Source organism: Pan troglodytes, chromosome 13, assembly GCF_028858775.2.
Source record: "Pan troglodytes isolate AG18354 chromosome 13, NHGRI_mPanTro3-v2.0_pri, whole genome shotgun sequence".
In the NCBI taxonomy this organism is placed as follows: Eukaryota; Metazoa; Chordata; class Mammalia; order Primates; family Hominidae; genus Pan; species Pan troglodytes.
Genome location: NC_072411.2, coordinates 104,282,155 through 104,299,281, shown reverse-complemented (window position 1 = coordinate 104,299,281; position 17,127 = coordinate 104,282,155). Strand labels below are relative to the sequence as shown.

General features: G+C 45.2%; 1 protein-coding gene across 7 annotated transcripts in view; it reads right to left on the bottom strand.

Annotated features, from left to right (window-relative positions):
- NOP58 (NOP58 ribonucleoprotein) overlaps positions 1 to 4,777 on the bottom strand; it is a 38,340-nt gene extending 33,563 nt beyond the window's left edge. For 2 of the 7 annotated variants that reach the window (XM_063791568.1, XM_009444013.5), the window contains exon 1: positions 4,068 to 4,341. Coding sequence is in view for 2 of the 7 variants with exons in the window: in XM_516036.8 (XP_516036.2) it covers positions 4,068 to 4,112 (45 nt within the window). In the remaining 5 variants the exon portion in view is untranslated. Of the gene's footprint in view, positions 1 to 247; positions 483 to 4,067 lie in introns of all 7 variants that reach the window. The other 5 variants (XM_063791566.1, XM_054680087.2, XM_516036.8 and 2 more) reach the window with 5 other exon arrangements.
- Between the last annotated feature and the right edge of the window lie 12,350 nt (positions 4,778 to 17,127).

The following is a 17,127-nucleotide window of genomic DNA, read 5'->3' as shown; positions in this document are numbered from 1 at the left end:
AGGTTTTATATAGACATTTGGTATATACATCAAAAATCTTTCTCCAAACCTTGAGAAAATGAAGTGACACAAAATGCTATGCTACACAGCTACACTGTACAATATAACCATTAAAATTCAAGTAAGTTAAAATTCACCTCCTCAGTCCTATCAGTTACATCTCATGTGAAATGGTTATACGTACTAATGGCTACCACATGGAAGAGCAGCTGAAGGAAGTCTGGTATGAGCAAGACTAAAATCTTACGCTGTGTGCCACGTGACACAAGGACACAGGTGGAATTTCTTTTTTTCTTTCTTTTTTTTTTTTTTTGAGACGGAGTCTTGTCCTGTCGCCCAGGCTGCAGGGCAGTGGCGCGACCGCAGCTCATTGCAACCTCTGCTCCCAGGTTCAACTGATTGTCCTGCCTCAGCCTTCCGAGTAGCTGGGGTTACAGGCGTGAGCCACTGCTCTCGGCCACAGGCTGAATTTTTACAATATCCTAGAATTAATCACAACAGTTCCTTTACACAATGTCTTTATATTTATATATATATATAACCCTGTTAATAAGCAATAACTTTTTGGAAGTGTTTTCCTTTTGACTCGCTCTAAACACATAAGTGGGCAGAACACTGTACCTCATGCCTGTAATCCCGGCACCTTGAGGCCAGGAGTTTGAGACCAGCCTAGGCAACATAGTGAGACTCTGCCTCTTAAAAAAAAAAAAAAAAAAAATTTAGGCCAGGCATGGTGGCTCACGCCTGTAATCCCAGCTACTTGGGAGGCTGAGGCAGGAGAATCGCTTGAACCCAGGAGGCGGAGGTTGCAGTGAGCCGAGATCACGCCACTGCACTCCAGCCTGGGCGACAGAGTGAGACTCCATCTCAAAAAATAAATAAATACAAATACAAATAAATAAATAATTAGCCAGGCATGGTGGCTTGAGCCTGTAGTCCCAGCTACTCGGGAGGAGGTGGGAGGATCACTTGACCCAGGAGGCCAAGGCTGCAATGAGCCGTGATCCTGCCACTGCACCCCAGCCTGGGTGACAGAGCAAGACCCTGCCTCAAAATAAATTTTAAATACATAAACATGAATTTGTATGTGTACATGGGTTATACATAAAATGTTTTCCTCACTGTAAATGGAAGTTTAAAAAAAACTTCAAGGCCAGGTGCAGTGGCTCACGCCTGTAATCCCAGCACTTTGGGAGGCTGAGGCGGGCAGATCACCTGAGGTCAGGAGTTCGAGACCAGCCTCAACATGGAGAAACCCTGTCACTACTAAACATACAAAATTAGCTGGGCGTGGTGGTGCATGCTTGTAATCCCAGCTACTCGGGAGGCTGAGGCAGGAGAATTGCTTGATCCTGGGAGGCAGAGGTTGCGGTGTGCCAAGATCGCGCCATTGCACTCCAGCCTGGGCAACAAGAGTGAAACTCCGTCTCAAAAAAAAAAAAAAAAACTTCAAAAAACTTCCTAAAGCATTCTCATCAAAGCATGAATTATATGCATCCAATATAATTTTTTTTTTTGAGACGGAGTTGTGCTCTTATTGCCCAGGCTGAAGTGCAATGGCACGATCTCAGCTCACCACAACCTCCGCCTCCCGGGTTCAAGCAATGCTCCCGCCTCAGCCTCCCAAGTAGCTGAGATTACAGGCGCACACCACCACGCCCAGCTAATTTTTCTATTTTTTTAGTAGAGACGGGGTTTCACCATGTTGGTTAGGCTGGTCTCAAACTCCTGACCTTGTGATCCGCCGGCCTCGGCCTCCCAAAGTGCTGGGATTACAGGCATGAGCCACCATGCCTGGCAACCAACATAATTTTATACCCTAGCATTTTGAAAGATTATGGGAAAGGAAACTAATAACTTTGAACCGTATGTCTACTTTTTTAGGAGATAAAATTCACCATATATCATATTAATTTTACATGTATCTTAATATTTGCCCTTTTAAAGTGTACAATTCACTTTTTAGTAGTGCATTTTCACAAAAATGTGCAGCCATCACTAGTTCCAGAACGTTTGTCTTTTATACTCAGAAATGATCAATGTTAATTCCAATAATTACAAACTAATCAATATCAACATATTCGAGCTTAACTAGTTATTTCTTTAGTACTAGGTTACATAAACCACAATTTAATCATTTTGAACAGTAACTTGCAGATAAATAGCACTGCAAACTCCAACGGAATACTCAAAGACATTTTCATGGAGGAGGACACTTTTCATTAATAGAAATGAGTAATTCATCGAGACACGGTTGAGTATTTTAGGACCCAGGTCTAGAAATCCGACCATTGATAAGCCAATTCCTTCCTACCATGGGAGACAACCAGTGCACTGTGCAGAGTTGCTCCTCTTCACATCCGGTACAAGACAGTATACTACGGCAATTAACGGTGAAATTCATCGATAGACACTTACAGACCACATTGGCTAAGAGAATTTGAAGCTATGCAGAACTCTACATGGTAATTTAGATAAGATTCCAAAAAGCTGGAGAAAAGTAAAATTGACATGTTTCGTAGCTCTAAAGGGGACTAAGGAGCTTACTTACAAGTTCCTTAAAACACTAATACGGCAATTGCAGATAACTCCAACTAAGGTAAAAACAAGCAAAACTGCCTTTTCGGTTTTAATGATTTTATTGGTTTTCTTAAAAATAACATTTGACGTATCAAATGCAAACTGCGTATTTTCAAATATCAGAAGTGAAACATGGAGAACTCTGCACCCATCCAGACTTTCTTGCATCCACACCACAAATGGTTTTTTGGTTCATAGCTAAAATTGTATTACATTTATTTTTACCTAGCGTTTTTGCTTTCTACCAACATATACATATGTAGAATATACATAAAAACTTTATTTTTCATTGCTATATTCACAGACCTCAGAAGAGTTGCACCGCACAAGAAAAGGCACTCAATCTCACTCATTCTTCCTAACATCTCAACAGCATCTTGCGATACGAATGTCTTACCATTCAACCATTTCAGTGCTGACGAACTTGTCAAACTTTCCCCACGAAAACAACCAAATCTCAAACTGACATTACCAGCCCAGATGTTTTCCCCTAAGCTTCAAATCTGAAATACTGAACTGCCCGATCTACACAACTGCATTATCAGGTCTAATAGACAACGCAAGCTTCGAAAAGCCCAAACCGGAAATCTTTAGTCCTTCCCCCACAAGAAACTTTCTTAACATCTTATTTAAACCAAAACCCCACATTCAATCTATTAGCCAGTCCTTTCTGTTCTACCTTCACAATTTCTATCGATATTTGTTTCTCTCCATACCAGGCAATTTCATCTTGTCCAAATGAATGCAAAAGTATTCTTGCTGCCGTTCTTATCTCCTCGAGTCTAATCTCCACACAGCAGAGTAACCGTATTAAGACAAATTAGCAGGTCATTCCTCTGCTTAAATCCTTTCGATTGGCCGAGCACGGTGGCTCACGCCTGTAATCCCAGCACTTTGGGAGGCCGAGGCAGGTGGATCGCTTGAGGTCAGGAGTTCAAGACCAGCCTGGCCAACATGGTGAAACCCCGTCTCTACTAAAAAGCAAACAAACAAACAAAAACAACTAGCCAGGCGTGGTGGTGGATGGAGGCCTGTAATCCCAGCTACTCGGGAGGCCAAGGCAGGAGAATCGCTTGAACCCGGGAGACGCAGGTTGCAGTGAGCCAAGATTGCGCCACTGCATTCCAGCATGGGCAACAAGAGCGAAACTCCATCTCAAAAAAAAAAAAAAATCTTTCGATCATTCCTCAAAACATCTAGAATAAAGTCCGAATTCCCTATAATCTGTTAAATTCTAACACGCCTCCTGCCCACCTCTTCAACGGGAGGAAATAAAATCCTCTAATGCAGAACGGGTCTCCCCAAACGGCGGGGCCACGTGTTATACGTAACATGGCTCTCAGGTGTAAAGGCCTTCTCCCTCCTCCCAGAGCCCGGGCTATAACAGGCACCCACGCTACTCTGAGTAGTTCCGTGCTTAAGTCTTTCCCTCTCCTCGTCTGTCCAGCATCCGCCTTCCCCCTTTAACGGCTCGCTCTCCCACCTACCTTAAAGATGGCGTAACCCACAGACGTTTCAAACAGCACCAACATGGTGAGGCCGGGTCAGGGCGCCGCACGGCCCGCCAGAAGCTGTGGAGTCAGTTCAAAAACACCGACTACGCGGCCTCAAAAGGCCTCCTAGGCCGCGGCGGGCAAAGCACAAATGCGCTCGCCGTCCCGCAGAGAATCAGAACACGCTGCCTAAGCCCTCCACGCTGTACTGGAACTAGGACGCACGAACGCGCTACTCCTTCTCTGAGGATTCTGGGATAGCGACGTCACTTCCGACAGAAGACTGCCGCAGAGATTGCCGTCACTTCCAGAATGTTCCCGCCACAGCGGGCTGGGGCGGGCCGAGAAAGTTTGTATCGCGGGATCTAGGGCCTGAACGGAGCCTTTGCGCCTTTTTTTCTTTTTTTGAGGCGGAGTCTCGCTCTGTAACCCAGGCTGGAGTGCAGTGGTGTGATCTCGGCTTGCTGCAACCTCCGCCTCCCGGGTTCAAGAAATTCTCTTAGCCGGGCGCAGTGGCTCACGCCTGTAATCCCAGCACTTTGGGAGGCCGAGGCGGGCGGATCACAAGGTCAGGAGATCGATCGAGACCATCCTGGCTAACACGGTGAAACTCCGTCTCTACTAAAAATACAAAAAATTAGCCGGGTGTGGTTGCAGGCGCCTGTAGTCCCAGCTACTCGGGAGGCTGAGGCAGGAGAATGGCCTGAACCCAGGGGGCGGAGCTTGCAGTGAACCAAGATCCTGCCACTGCACTCCAGCCTGGCGACAGAGCGAGACTCCGTCTCAAAAAAAAAAAAAAAAAAAAAAATTCTCCTGCCTCAGCCTCCCCAGTAGCTGGGACTAGAGGCACACACCACCACGCCCAGCTAATTTTTGTATTTTTAGTAGAGATGGGGTTTCAGCATGTTGGCCAGGATAGTCTCGATCTCTTGACCTCGTGATACGCCCGCCTCGGCCTCCCAAAGTGCTGGGATTACAGGCGTGACCCACTAGGCCCGGCCTTTTTTTTTTTTTTTTTTTTTTTGAGACAGTCTGGCTGTTGCCCAAGCTGGAGTGCAGTGGCACTATCACGGCTCACTGCAACCTCCAACTCCCAGGCTCAAGCGATCCTCCCACTTCACCCTCCGGAGCAGCTGGGACTACAGGCCTGTGCCACCACACCCAGCTAATTTTTTGTAGAGACAGGGTTTCACGATGTTGCCCAGGCTAGTCTCGGACTCCTGACCTCAAGGGATCCTCCCACCTCGGCCTCCCAAAGTGCTGGGATTACAGGCGTGAGCCACCGCGCCCCGCCACCGCTAGAGATTTAAAGGGGAAAAACTTCACGATATTATTTTGTTAACCCTCTATGAATTATATGTTCACTTTGAGAGAAACGAGGAGCTGTTTCGGTGCCAGTCTGCCTCAGGCATCTAGAATTTGAAATGCCAGCTAGTGCCGTTAGACTTTATCCCCTTTCAAGCCCTGCCTTGAGGCGAAGGCCTCAGAATAACACCATTACTGTCACTATATTTGTGAGCATTCCTGGCCGTTCTTTTCTGTCTGGCCAAATGAATTATTAGCACAGTTTTCTTTCAATAAGCCTCTCCTATTTTTGCTGCATTTGTTAAAATGACCCCAGGGTATGAATTTAGAATGTCTTTTTTTTTTCTTTTTCTTCTTTGTTTTTTTTGAGACGGAGTTTCACTCTTGTTGCCGAGGCTGGAGTGCAGTGGTATGATCTCTGCTTACTGCAACCTCTGCCTCCCGGGTTCAAGCAATTCTCCTGCCTCAGCCTCCCGAGTAGCTGGGATTATAGGCATGTACCACCATGCCTGGCTAATTTTGTATTTTTAGTAGAGATGGGGTTCCTCCATGCTGGTCAGGCTTGTCTCGAACTCCCGACCTCAGGTGATCCACCCACCTCGGCTTCCCGAAGTGCTGGGATTACAGGCATGAGCCACTGTGCGGGGCTGAATTTAGACTGTCTTCTTGATTTAGTGTTACTTACTTTTCTGGAAGCCTTTCAGTCTCAGGGACTGGGATTAAATACCCCAGTTGTTTCACAAGTCTGTCTTCCAACAGGGGTAAAATTTCCTTACTCACTTCCCAGGCCCTATATGCAGATTGTTCCTAATCATTAAATTGCAACCTGCTGGGAGAATTGCTTGAACCCAGGAGGCGGAGGGTGCGGTGAGCCGAGGTGGCACTACTGCACTCCAGCCTAGGCGACACAGCGAGACTCCATCTAAAAAAAAAAAAATTGCAACCTGCTCAAGATTGTGGAACATTAAATAGGTAGCAACTCTGCAACCTGAGATTAAGAGGAAAGAAAATCCTGGGTTGAATAACATAAAGTCACAGGACAGAGGAATCTACGGTGAATTTTTTTTTTTTTTTTTTGTGAAACGGAGTCTCAGTCTGTCGCCAGGGCTGGAGCGCAGTGTCGCGATCTCAGTCACGATCTCAGCTCACTGAAGCCTCTGCCTCTTGGGCTCAAGTGATTCTCCTGCCTCAGCCTCCCCAGTAGCTGGGATTATAGACATGCGCCACCATGCCCAACTAGTTTTTGTATTTTTAGTAGAGACGGGGTTTCCCCATGTTGGCCAGGCTGGGCTTGAACTCCTGACCTCAGGTGATCCGCCTGCCTCAGCCCCCCGAAGTGCTGGGATTACAGGCATGAGCTACCACGCCCGGCCTAGGGTGAATTCAAGAGCATAATTGGCCGAGTGCATGGTTCACGCCTGCTATGATCTCGCCATTACACTCCAGCCTGGGCTACTAAGCAAGACCCTGTCTCAAAAAAGAAAAAAAGCATGGTTGATTATAGTTACAGCTGTAATCCAGTGTGGTCAGGGAGACAAGAGAGATGAAAATTACCTGATTGGGAGAGGGGTATGTGTGGGTGGGTGAGATGTTAGAAACACCATGTCTGTTTACAGTGTTATTTAACTGCACAGTATTTTTCTGTCTAGTCTCCTTAGCAGAAGTGACATCTGCTAGAGAATTGAGTCTACTTTACACATATTTGTGTCTGTATAGGATGTTATGTTGTGCCACTCATGAAATAGAATCTAATTAATTCTTAAAAATTTAATGAATGAATGTCTGCAGGAAGTAAAAATTCTTTTCTTTACGTGTAAAGCCTTAAATCCTATTCCCAAAATGAAATGAAACCACTTATTCAATGAGAAATCTCTTTGCCATGGTATGTCCTAGAATTTGTCCTTGCACGTTACCATTTACATAGTCACCTCCATATGATGCTTTAATCAGGAGTTCAGAGCTGACTCTGATTTTGGGTTTGTAACTTGGCCAAATAAAGTAATTGGAGATTTTCTTTCTTTCTTTCTTTCTTTTTGAGATGCAGTCTTGCTCTGCTGCCCAGGCTGGAGTGTAGTGGCATGATCTTGGCTCACTGCAACCTCTGTCTCTTGGGTTCAAGCAATTTTCTGCCTCTGCCTCCTGGGTAGCTGGGATTATAGGCCCCTGCCACCACACCCTGCTAATTTTTGTATTTTTAGTAGAGATGGGGTTTCACCATGTTGGCCAGGCTGGTCTTGAACTCCTGACCTCATGATCCACCCACCTCGGCCTCCCAAAGTGCTGGGATTACAGGCATGAGCCACTGCGCCCGGCCAGTAATTGGAGATTTTCTCTTGCAAGGGAGAAGTAAGAGTCTTAGTACTTTGTTAAAGTACTGAGTGAAGGGGAGATAGCACAAAGAAATATAAGAAGGAGAATATAGGAGAGTACAGATGATAGAAGGGCTTACAATTTTTTTTTTTTTTTGAGACAGAGTTTCACTCTTGTTGCCCAGGCTGGAGTGCAATGGCATGATCTCAGCTCACCGCAACCCCTGCTTCCCGGGTTCAAGCGATTCTTCTGCCTTAGCCTTCCGAGTAGCTGGGATTACAGGTATGTGCCACCACGCCCGGCTAATTTTGTATTTTTAGTAGAGACAGGGTTTCTCCATGTTGGTCAGGCTGGTCTCGAACTCCCGGCCTCAGATGATCTGCCCGCCTTGGCCTCCCACAGTGCTGGGATTACAGGTGTGAACAACTGCACCCGGCCAACGCTTGCAATTTTACTGATGGCTAACATGGTGAAATAACAAGGATGAGAAGCATGGTTCATCTGTCCTCTCTGTACACCCCAACTCCACCCCTGTTCCAACTAGAATATAAACTCTATAAAAGTTAGTTGCAAAATCTGCAAGTACTAGGCTAGTATCTGGCACATAGTAGAGATTCCATAAACATGACTAGTTACTAAGTAAATGAATGGATGAATGGAATGAGTGAATGGTGGGATAATTTCAAGGTGCTAGTAGAGCCTCCAGGGACTTTTTGGAACCTAATGAGATTAGCCAAAGACACCATTTTGGTCAGACACCTTCCATGTGCCTGGTAACAAGAAGGGGATGTTCTGGGTGGTGAACATCTTTTATGTATTCAACAAATATTTGAGTGTCTACTCTGTGCCAGGCATTCTTTTTTTTTTTTTTTTTTTTTTTGAGATGGAGTCTCACTCTGTCACCCAGGCTGGAGTGCAATGGTAGGATTTCAGCGCTCACTGCAACCTCTGCCTCCCAGGTTCAGGAATTCTCCTGCCTTAGCCTCCTGAGTAGCTGGGACTATACAGGTGCGCACTTCCACACCCGGCTAATTTTTGCATTTTTAGTAGAGACAGGGTTTCACCATGTTGGTCAGGCTGGTCTCAAACTCCTGACCTCGTGATCCACCCACCTCGGCCTCCCAAAGTGCTGGATTACAGGCGTGAGCCACTGCACCCAGCCTGTGCCAGGCATTTTTTTTTTTTTTTTTTTTTGAGATGGAGTTTCGCTCTTGTTGCCCAGGCTGGAGTGCAATGGTGTGATCTCCGGCTCACCGCAACCTCTGCCTCCTGGGTTCAATCAATTCTCCTGCGTCAGCCTCCTGAGAGCTGGGATTACAGGCCGCCACACCGAGCTAATTTTTTATTTTTAGTAGAGACGGGGTTTCTCCATGTTGATCAGGGTGGTCTCGAACTCCCTACCTCAGGTGATCCGCCCACCTCAGCCTCCCAAAGTGCTGGGATTACAGGCATTTGTAATCCCTGGGATTACAGGGATTACCACGCCCGCCTGTGCCAGGCATTCTTACAGGCACTAGAGACACAGCAGTGAAAGAAACTTGTAAAAATCTCTCTACTTATTATTACTCTTGTTTTCCTTCTCAGAGAAGTTAAGTAATGCAAAATCATACAATCTTCCTCATAGTTTCCTTTAGGAGTACCCAGAAGATGGACATGGAAATTGTTTCTATCACACAATCACTGACCTGCCGCGTACAGTGCTGTATTTTCTTTTTTTTTCTTTTTAGACGGGCTGGGGTGCAATGGTGTGATCTTGGCTCACTGGAACTTCCACCTCCCGGATTCAGGCAATTCTCCCGCCTCAGCCTCCAGAGTAGCTGGGATTACAGACACACACCATTATGCTTGGCTAATTTTTGTGTTTTTGTAGAGACAGGGTTTCACCATGTTGGCCAGGCCAGTTTTGAACTCCTGACCTCAGGTGATCCGCCCGCCTCAGCCTCCCAAAGTGCTGGGATTACAGGCAGGAGCCACCATGCCTGGCCTACAGTGCTGTATTTTCTTGCTCTGGTGTCTGCTGGTATTGCAGACCTCTACTCTGTTGACTGCTTCCACTTTGTTGAAAGCAGGTGCTGCCCACACCATTGTCCACCTTCTCTATATCGCTACCTTCATGGGTTGATGTCCCTTTCCAGCCAACAGGGGATCAACTTTTGTGCTTTCTAATTTGTTCTTTCAGAGTTGTTGGCCCCTTGTGTCACATGTTTTTCTTTTTGCCAGAGTCCTTTTTTTCCAGAGACCCTGGGTGCTTGGAGAAATCAGGCTACTGGGATAATATGTTGGGAGATGGACAGAAATAGGCTCAAACCTCTGACCGTGTGTTCTAACAGCCAGCCTTTTTGTTTGGTCTGGCTCATGCAACTAGATGCATGATGGTTTTTTCTCATGATGCTATTGTCTTTCTGGGCAGTCCAGCATTTTCCGAGGACTTCTTGCCATCAAATCAGTACTAGTATGAACCTTAATGTCTTTCCCTCACTTTACCCTGTGGGCCCCATGCAAATCAAGGGTATCTGTTTCAATTGAGTTTCTATTTCAGTTTAGAAGTTTCCTGAAACTGGGTGCAGTGGCTCACGCCTGTAATCCTAGCACTTTGGGAGGCCCAGGTGGGTGGATCACGAGGTCAGGAGTTCAAGACCAGCCTGGCCAAGATGGTGAAACCCCATCTCTATTAAAAATACAAAAATTAGCTGGGTGTGGCGGCAGGCGCCTGTAATCCCAGCTACTCAGGAGTTTGAGGCAGGAGAATCACTTGACCTGGGAGGCGGAGGTAGCAGTGAGCTGAAATTGCGCCACTGCACTGCAGCCTGGGAAACAGAGCAAGACTCTGTCTCCAATAAATAAAAAAATAATAAAAATAAATTTTAAAAAAGTTTCCTGAACATGGCTGGGTGCAGTGGCTCACGCCTGTAATCCCAACGCTTTGGCAGGCTGAGACAGGCGGATCACCTGAGGTGAGGAGTTCGAGACCAGCCTGACCAACATGGAGAAACCCTGTCTCTATTAAAAATACAAAAATTAGCTGGGCGTGGTGGAGTATGCCTGTAATCCCAGCCACTCGGGAGGCTGAGGCAGGAGAATTGCTTGAACCCAGGAGGCAGAGGTTGCAGTGAGCCAAGATCATGCCATTGATTACACTCAAGCCTGGGCAACAAGAGCGAAACCCCGTCTCAAAATAAATAAATAAATAAATAAATAAATAAATAAATAAATGAAAAGTTTCCTGAACATTTCAGCACACATGGGAGGATCATTTGAAGCAAGGAGTTTGAGACCAGCCTAGGCAACAAAGTGAGACCCCTGTCTCTACAAAAAAAAAAAAAAAAAAAAAAAAGCTAGGTGTGGTGGCTCACGCCTGTAATCGCAGCACTTTGGGAGGCCAAGGCGGGCAGATCACCTGAGGTCAGGACTTTGAAACCAGCCTTGACCAACATGGTGAAACCCTGTCTCTACTAAAAATACAAAAATTAGCTGGGCGTCTTGGCATCTGCCTATAATCCCAGCTACTAGGGATACTGAGGCAGGAGAATTGCTTGAACCCAGGAGGCGGAGGTTGTAGTGAGCTGAGATCTCGCCATTGCACTCCAGCTTGGTCAACAACAGGGAAACTCCATCTCAAAAAAAATAAAATAAAATAAAAAAATTAGGTGGGCAAGGTGGCATGTGCCTGTAGTCCCAGCTATTTGGGAGGCTGACCAGGGAGGTCGAGGCTACAATGAGCTATGATCACCCCACTGCACTCCAGGCTGAGTGAAAGAGCAAGACCCCGTTTCCTGAACATTTGAACATAAAAATGTGGAGGCTAGTCTACCCAGAAAACATAGAGGCTGTCTGGTGAATTGTGTGGTAAAGCAGCTCAAGAAAGTCTCATTTCTGCCTGACCAGCTAAAATATAGTGATACCCATTCATCAGTGTCTTGTGAGCTTGCACAAAATGAGCCATTTCCTCTGAACTAATCAATCTGGGTTAATGATAAAAATTTAGTTTCTTGGCTTGTAAAGCTAAGGTCCAGACCCTCGACCATATCATGGTATGGTCCTGAGCAGACTAATAATTAGCCTCTATTTTTGACATCACCATCTCTGCTCCAACTTCAAGATTACTTGCTCTTAGGGAACTTTTAATTTTTTGAAAAACAAAATCTATGCATATTAAACAATTATAAGAAACTAGGCCCAGTGTGATGGCTCATGCCCGTAATCTCAGCACTTTGGGAGGCTGAGGCAGGCAGATCACTTGAGGCTAGGAGCTTGAGACCAGCCTGGGCACCATGGTGAAACCCTGTCTCTACTAAAAATACAAAAATTAGCTGGGTATGGTGGCACATGCCTGTAATCCCAGCTATTTGGCAGGCTGAGGCACAAGAATTGCTTGAATCCATGAGGCAGAGGTTGCAGTGAGCCGAGATCACACCACTGCACTCCCGCCTGGGTGACAGAGCAAGGCTCTGTCTCAAAAAAAAAAAAAAAAAAAAAAAAGAAAGGGCCAGGCGCGGTGGCTCAAGCCTGTAATCCCACCAGTCTGGGAGGCCGAGGTGGGTGGATCATCTGAGATTAGGGGTTCAAGACCAGCCTGGGCAACATGGTGAAACCCTGTCTCTACTAAAAATACAAAAATTAGCCAGGCCTGGTGGTGCATGCCGTAATCCCAGCTATTTGGGAGGCTGAGGCAGGAGAATCCCTTGAACCTGGGAGGTGGAGGTTGCAGTGAGCCGAGTTCGTACCATTGTACCCCAGCCTGGGCAACCAGAGCGAAACTCCGTCTCCAAAAAAAAAGAAATGTAGAGCAAAATAGACACTGTATACTTCCACCAAGGGTAAGCATACACGGGCTACACTTGGGAAACACACATACACCCCACTTTGCACCCTGAGAAAACAGAAACAAAAGAAGGCTCTAGTTTTAATATCTCAAATTAAATAAAACCTTGGGCTTTCCTGTAAATTACTGATTCCTAGATAAAAACAACTGTTTTTATAAAGCGAATAACTGAAGATATGGGAGGGGCTTTATAGATAAAATAATCACATGAGAAAATTGCTATTTTTCCTTTATTAACTGACTAGCTGTTAACTTGGTAACCTTGGTTACTTTGTGGGTAGTTTCCTTTAAATACATATTTTGTTTATTCATTTTTTTTTTTTTTTTGAGACAGAGTCTCGCTCTGTCGCCCAGGCTGGAGTGCAGTGGTGCGATCTCGGCTCACTGCAAACTCCGCCTCCCAGGTTTGAGCCATTCTCCTGCCTCCGCCTCCTGAGTAGCTGGGACCACAGGTGCCCGCCACCACGCCCGGCTAGTTTTTTGTGTTTTTAGTAGAGATGGGGCTTCACCATGTTAGCCAGGATGGTCTCGATCTCCTGACCTCGTGATCCACCCGCCTTGGCCCCCCAAAGTGCTAGGATTACAGGCGTGAGCCACCACGCCCGGCCTCATTTTTGTTTTGTGGTGAGCAAGCTCTTTAAAATACTGGCCACCTTCCTCAAATTTGACACAAATTGAAACCCAAATATCAGCTTACATTAAAAAATTAACAAACAAAAACAAAGAACAGATTCAGAACAAAAAACACAGTAGGTCCTCTTCAAAAACTTCTGATGTTAAATTTATCATATATAGATTTTACATTGCTTAATCTGAAATGTTTAAATAAAAAACGTGAAATCAGGAAAAAGAGCAAGATGTAAGTATTAAAATGATTTGGCATATTTGAAAAAGAATCATATTGCACTTCTAGAATAAAACATATAACATTGAAATAAAAACTTGACAGATTTGCTAGAAAACAAGGTAAAACATGGACAAAAAAGAGAATTAGTACTCTGCAGATAAACATAAAGAAAGTACTTCAGCCAGGCACAGTGGCTCATACCTGTAATCCCATCACTTTGGGAGGCTGAGGCAGGAGGCTTGCTTGAGCTCAGTTCAAGACCAGCCTGGGCAACATAGTGAGACTCTGTCTTCACAAAAAAATTTAAAAATTAGCCGGTGTGGTGGTATGCACCTTAGTCCCAGCTACTTGGGAGGATCACTTAAACCTGGGACAAGAATTCACAGATACAGGGAAACACAATTCAGAGGGAAAGTTCATACCTAAGTATGGTGTAGAATATCATAATCACAGAATGGTTATGTCAGAACCACAAGATATCAAAAAGAGAAAAATCTTAAATTCAGCCAGAGAGAAAAGTCAGATGACCTGCAACGTACAAAGTAAAACGATTAGACTAAGGGAGGTCTTAACAGCAATAATAGTGTTTAGAGAATAGTGGAAGAATATCTTCAAAGTGTTAGAAAAAAGAGTAACTCAACTTAGAATTGTATATCCAGCAAAATGATTTGTTCATAAATAAACATAAAGACTTTCTTTATTTTGCGACAGAGTATTGTTCTGTTGCCCCAGGCTGAAGTGCAATGGCTTGATCTCTGTTCACTGCAATCTCTGCTTCCCAGGTTCAAGCAATTCTCCTGCCTCAGCCTCCTGAGTAGCTGGGTTTACAGGCACGTGCCACCATGCCTGGCTAATTTTTGTTTTTTGGTTTTTTTTGGAGATGGAGTCTCACTCTGTCGCCAGGCTGGAGTGCAGTGACACGCTCTCAGCTGGGAGGTTAAGCTGCAGTGAGCAGTGATCAGGCCACTGCACTCCAGCCTGGGCAACAGAGTGAGACCCTGTTTCAAAAAAAAAGAAGTACTTCAAATGAGTCATAGACTCATGAAAAATACAAAAGAATACTTAAGAATACTTAAGAAACCTAAGAAAAATAGGCCAGGCGCGGTGGCTCGCGCCTGTAATTCCAGCACTTTGGGAGGCCGAGGCAGACGGATCACGAGGTCAGGAGATCGAGACCATCCTGGCTAACAGGGTGAAACCCCGTCTCTACTAAAAATACAAAAAAAATTAGCCGGGCGTGGTGGCAGGCGCCTGTAGTCCCAGCTACTCTGGAGGCTGAGGCAGGAGAATGGCGTAAAACCCAGGAGGCGGAGCTTGCAGTGAGCCGAGATCGTGCCACTGCACTCCAGCCTGGGCGACAGAGCGAGACTCCGTCTCAAAAATAAATAAATAAATAAATAAATAAATAAAGAGACTAAGAGAAGAGGAGGTATCAGCAGTGAGCCGAGATTGCCCATTACACTCCAGCCTGGGCAACAGAGTGAAACTCCGTCTGAAAAAAAATAAAAAATTAAATAATTAAATAATTAATTAATCCTAAAGTTGTGCCCCTAGGCTGGGCACTGTAGGTCATGCCTGTAATTCCAGCACTTTGGGAGGCCCATGTGGATGGATCGCTTGACCCCAGGAGTTTCAGACCAGCCTGAGCAACATAGCAAGACCCCATCTTTATTTTAAAAAAGAGTTGTGCCCCTAGATTAACTCATAATCTGATTGAATGAGTATTGTACAATACAGTACATGATGACATAGGGAAAGACCCTATGTCTAGCCTTGGTGACAGAGCAAGACTCTGTCTCAAAAGAAAAAAAAGGAATTTTTTTAAAAAAGAAAAGCTCAGGGGCCAGGTGCAGTGGCTCATGCCTGTAATCCCAGCACTTTGGGAGGCAGAGGAGGGCGGATCATAAGGTCAAGAGATCGAGACCATCCTGGCCAACATGGTAAAACCCTGTCTCTACTAAAAATACAAAAATAAGCTGGGCATGGTGGCATGCCCCTGTAATCCCAGCTACTTGGGAGGCTGAGGCTGGAGAATTGCTTGAACTTGGGATGTAGAGGTTGCAGTGAGCCAAGATCGTCCCACTGCACTCCAGCCTGGCGACAGAGTGAGACTCAGTCTCAAAAAAAAAAAGAAAAGAAAAGCTCAATGTCTACAAGTTAATTATATATTGTAAAAATGATATCAATTATTGATATGAGTAATGAGTATATGTTAGTAATTGTATATATATATATATATATATATTTTTTTTTTTTTTTAAGAGACAAGGTTTTACTCTGTCACCCAAGCTATAGTGCAATGGCATGATCACAGCTCACTTGAACTCACTTCTGGTTTCAAGTGCTACTCTCACCTCAGCCTCTGGAGTAGCTGGAATTATAGGTCACATCAGCATGCCTGGCTAATTTTTATTTATTTATTTATTTATTTATTTTTGAGATGGAGTTTCACTCTTGTCACCCAGGCTGGAGTGCAGTGGCATGATCTTGACCCACTGCAACCTCTGCCTCTCAGGTTCAAGTGATTCTCCTGCCTCAGCCTCCCGAGTAGCTGGGACTATAGGCACCTCCCATCACGCCTGGCTAATTTTTTGTATTTTTAGTAGAGGCAGAGTTTCGCCATGTTGGGCAGGATGGTCTCAAACTACTGACCTCAGGTGATCCGCCTGCCTCAGCCTCCCAAAGTGCTGGGATTACAGACGTGAGCTACCACGTCTGGCAATTTTTAAATTTTTTATAGAGACAGGATGTTGCTATGTTGCTGATATGGTTTGGCTGTGTCCCCACCCAAATCTCACCTTGAATTCCCAAGTGCTCTGGGAGGGACCCAGTGGGAGGTAATTGAATCATGGGGGGCAGGTCTTTCTGGTGCTGTTCTCATGATAGTGAATAAGTCTTTTAAGGGGGAGTTTTTAAGGGGGAGTTTCCCTGCACAAGCTCTCTCTTTACTTGCTGGCATACATGTAAGACATGACTTGCTCCTCCTTGCCTTCCACCTTGTTTGTGAGACCTCCCCAGCTATGTGGAACTTTAAGTCCATTAAACCTCTTTTTATTTATTTATTTATTTTTTATTATTTTCTAGGGTACATGTGCACAACATGCAGGTTTGTTACATATGTATACATGTGCCATGTTGGTGTGCTGCACCCATTAACTTGTCATTTACATTAGGTATATCTCCATCCTATCCCTCCCCCATCCCCCCACCCCAGGACAGGCCCCAGTGTGTGATGTTCCCCACCCTGTATCCAAGTGTTCTCATTGTTCAATTCACACCTATGTGTGAGAACATGTGCGTTAAACCTCTTTTTCTTCCCGGTCTTGGGTTTGTCTTTATCAGCAGCATGAAAACGGGCTAATACAGTTGCCCAGGCTGGTTTGGAACTTTTGGTCTCAAGCGATCCTCTTGGCTTGGCCTCCCAAAATTCTAGGATTACAATTATGAGCCACCAAGCCTGGCCTCACTGTATACTTTTCAGGTTGGATAGAAACACACTTATGTTCACAAGCAAGGACAGTGCATTACTGGCAAAAGATATCTGAGTTACTGGCAGCAAATTCGTATGGGTCTGCAGCAACCTCAATTCTTGCCTCCTCAAAAGAAAGAATTCGACTGAAGGGTGTAAGGCAGAAAAAGAGACCACAGCAACTTTTAGAGAAGGAGTTGAAGTTTGTTTGTTTGTTTGAGACAGAGTCTCACTCTGTAGCCCAGGCTGGAGTACAGTGGCCTGATCTCGGCTCACTGCAACTTGTATCTCCCGGGTTCAA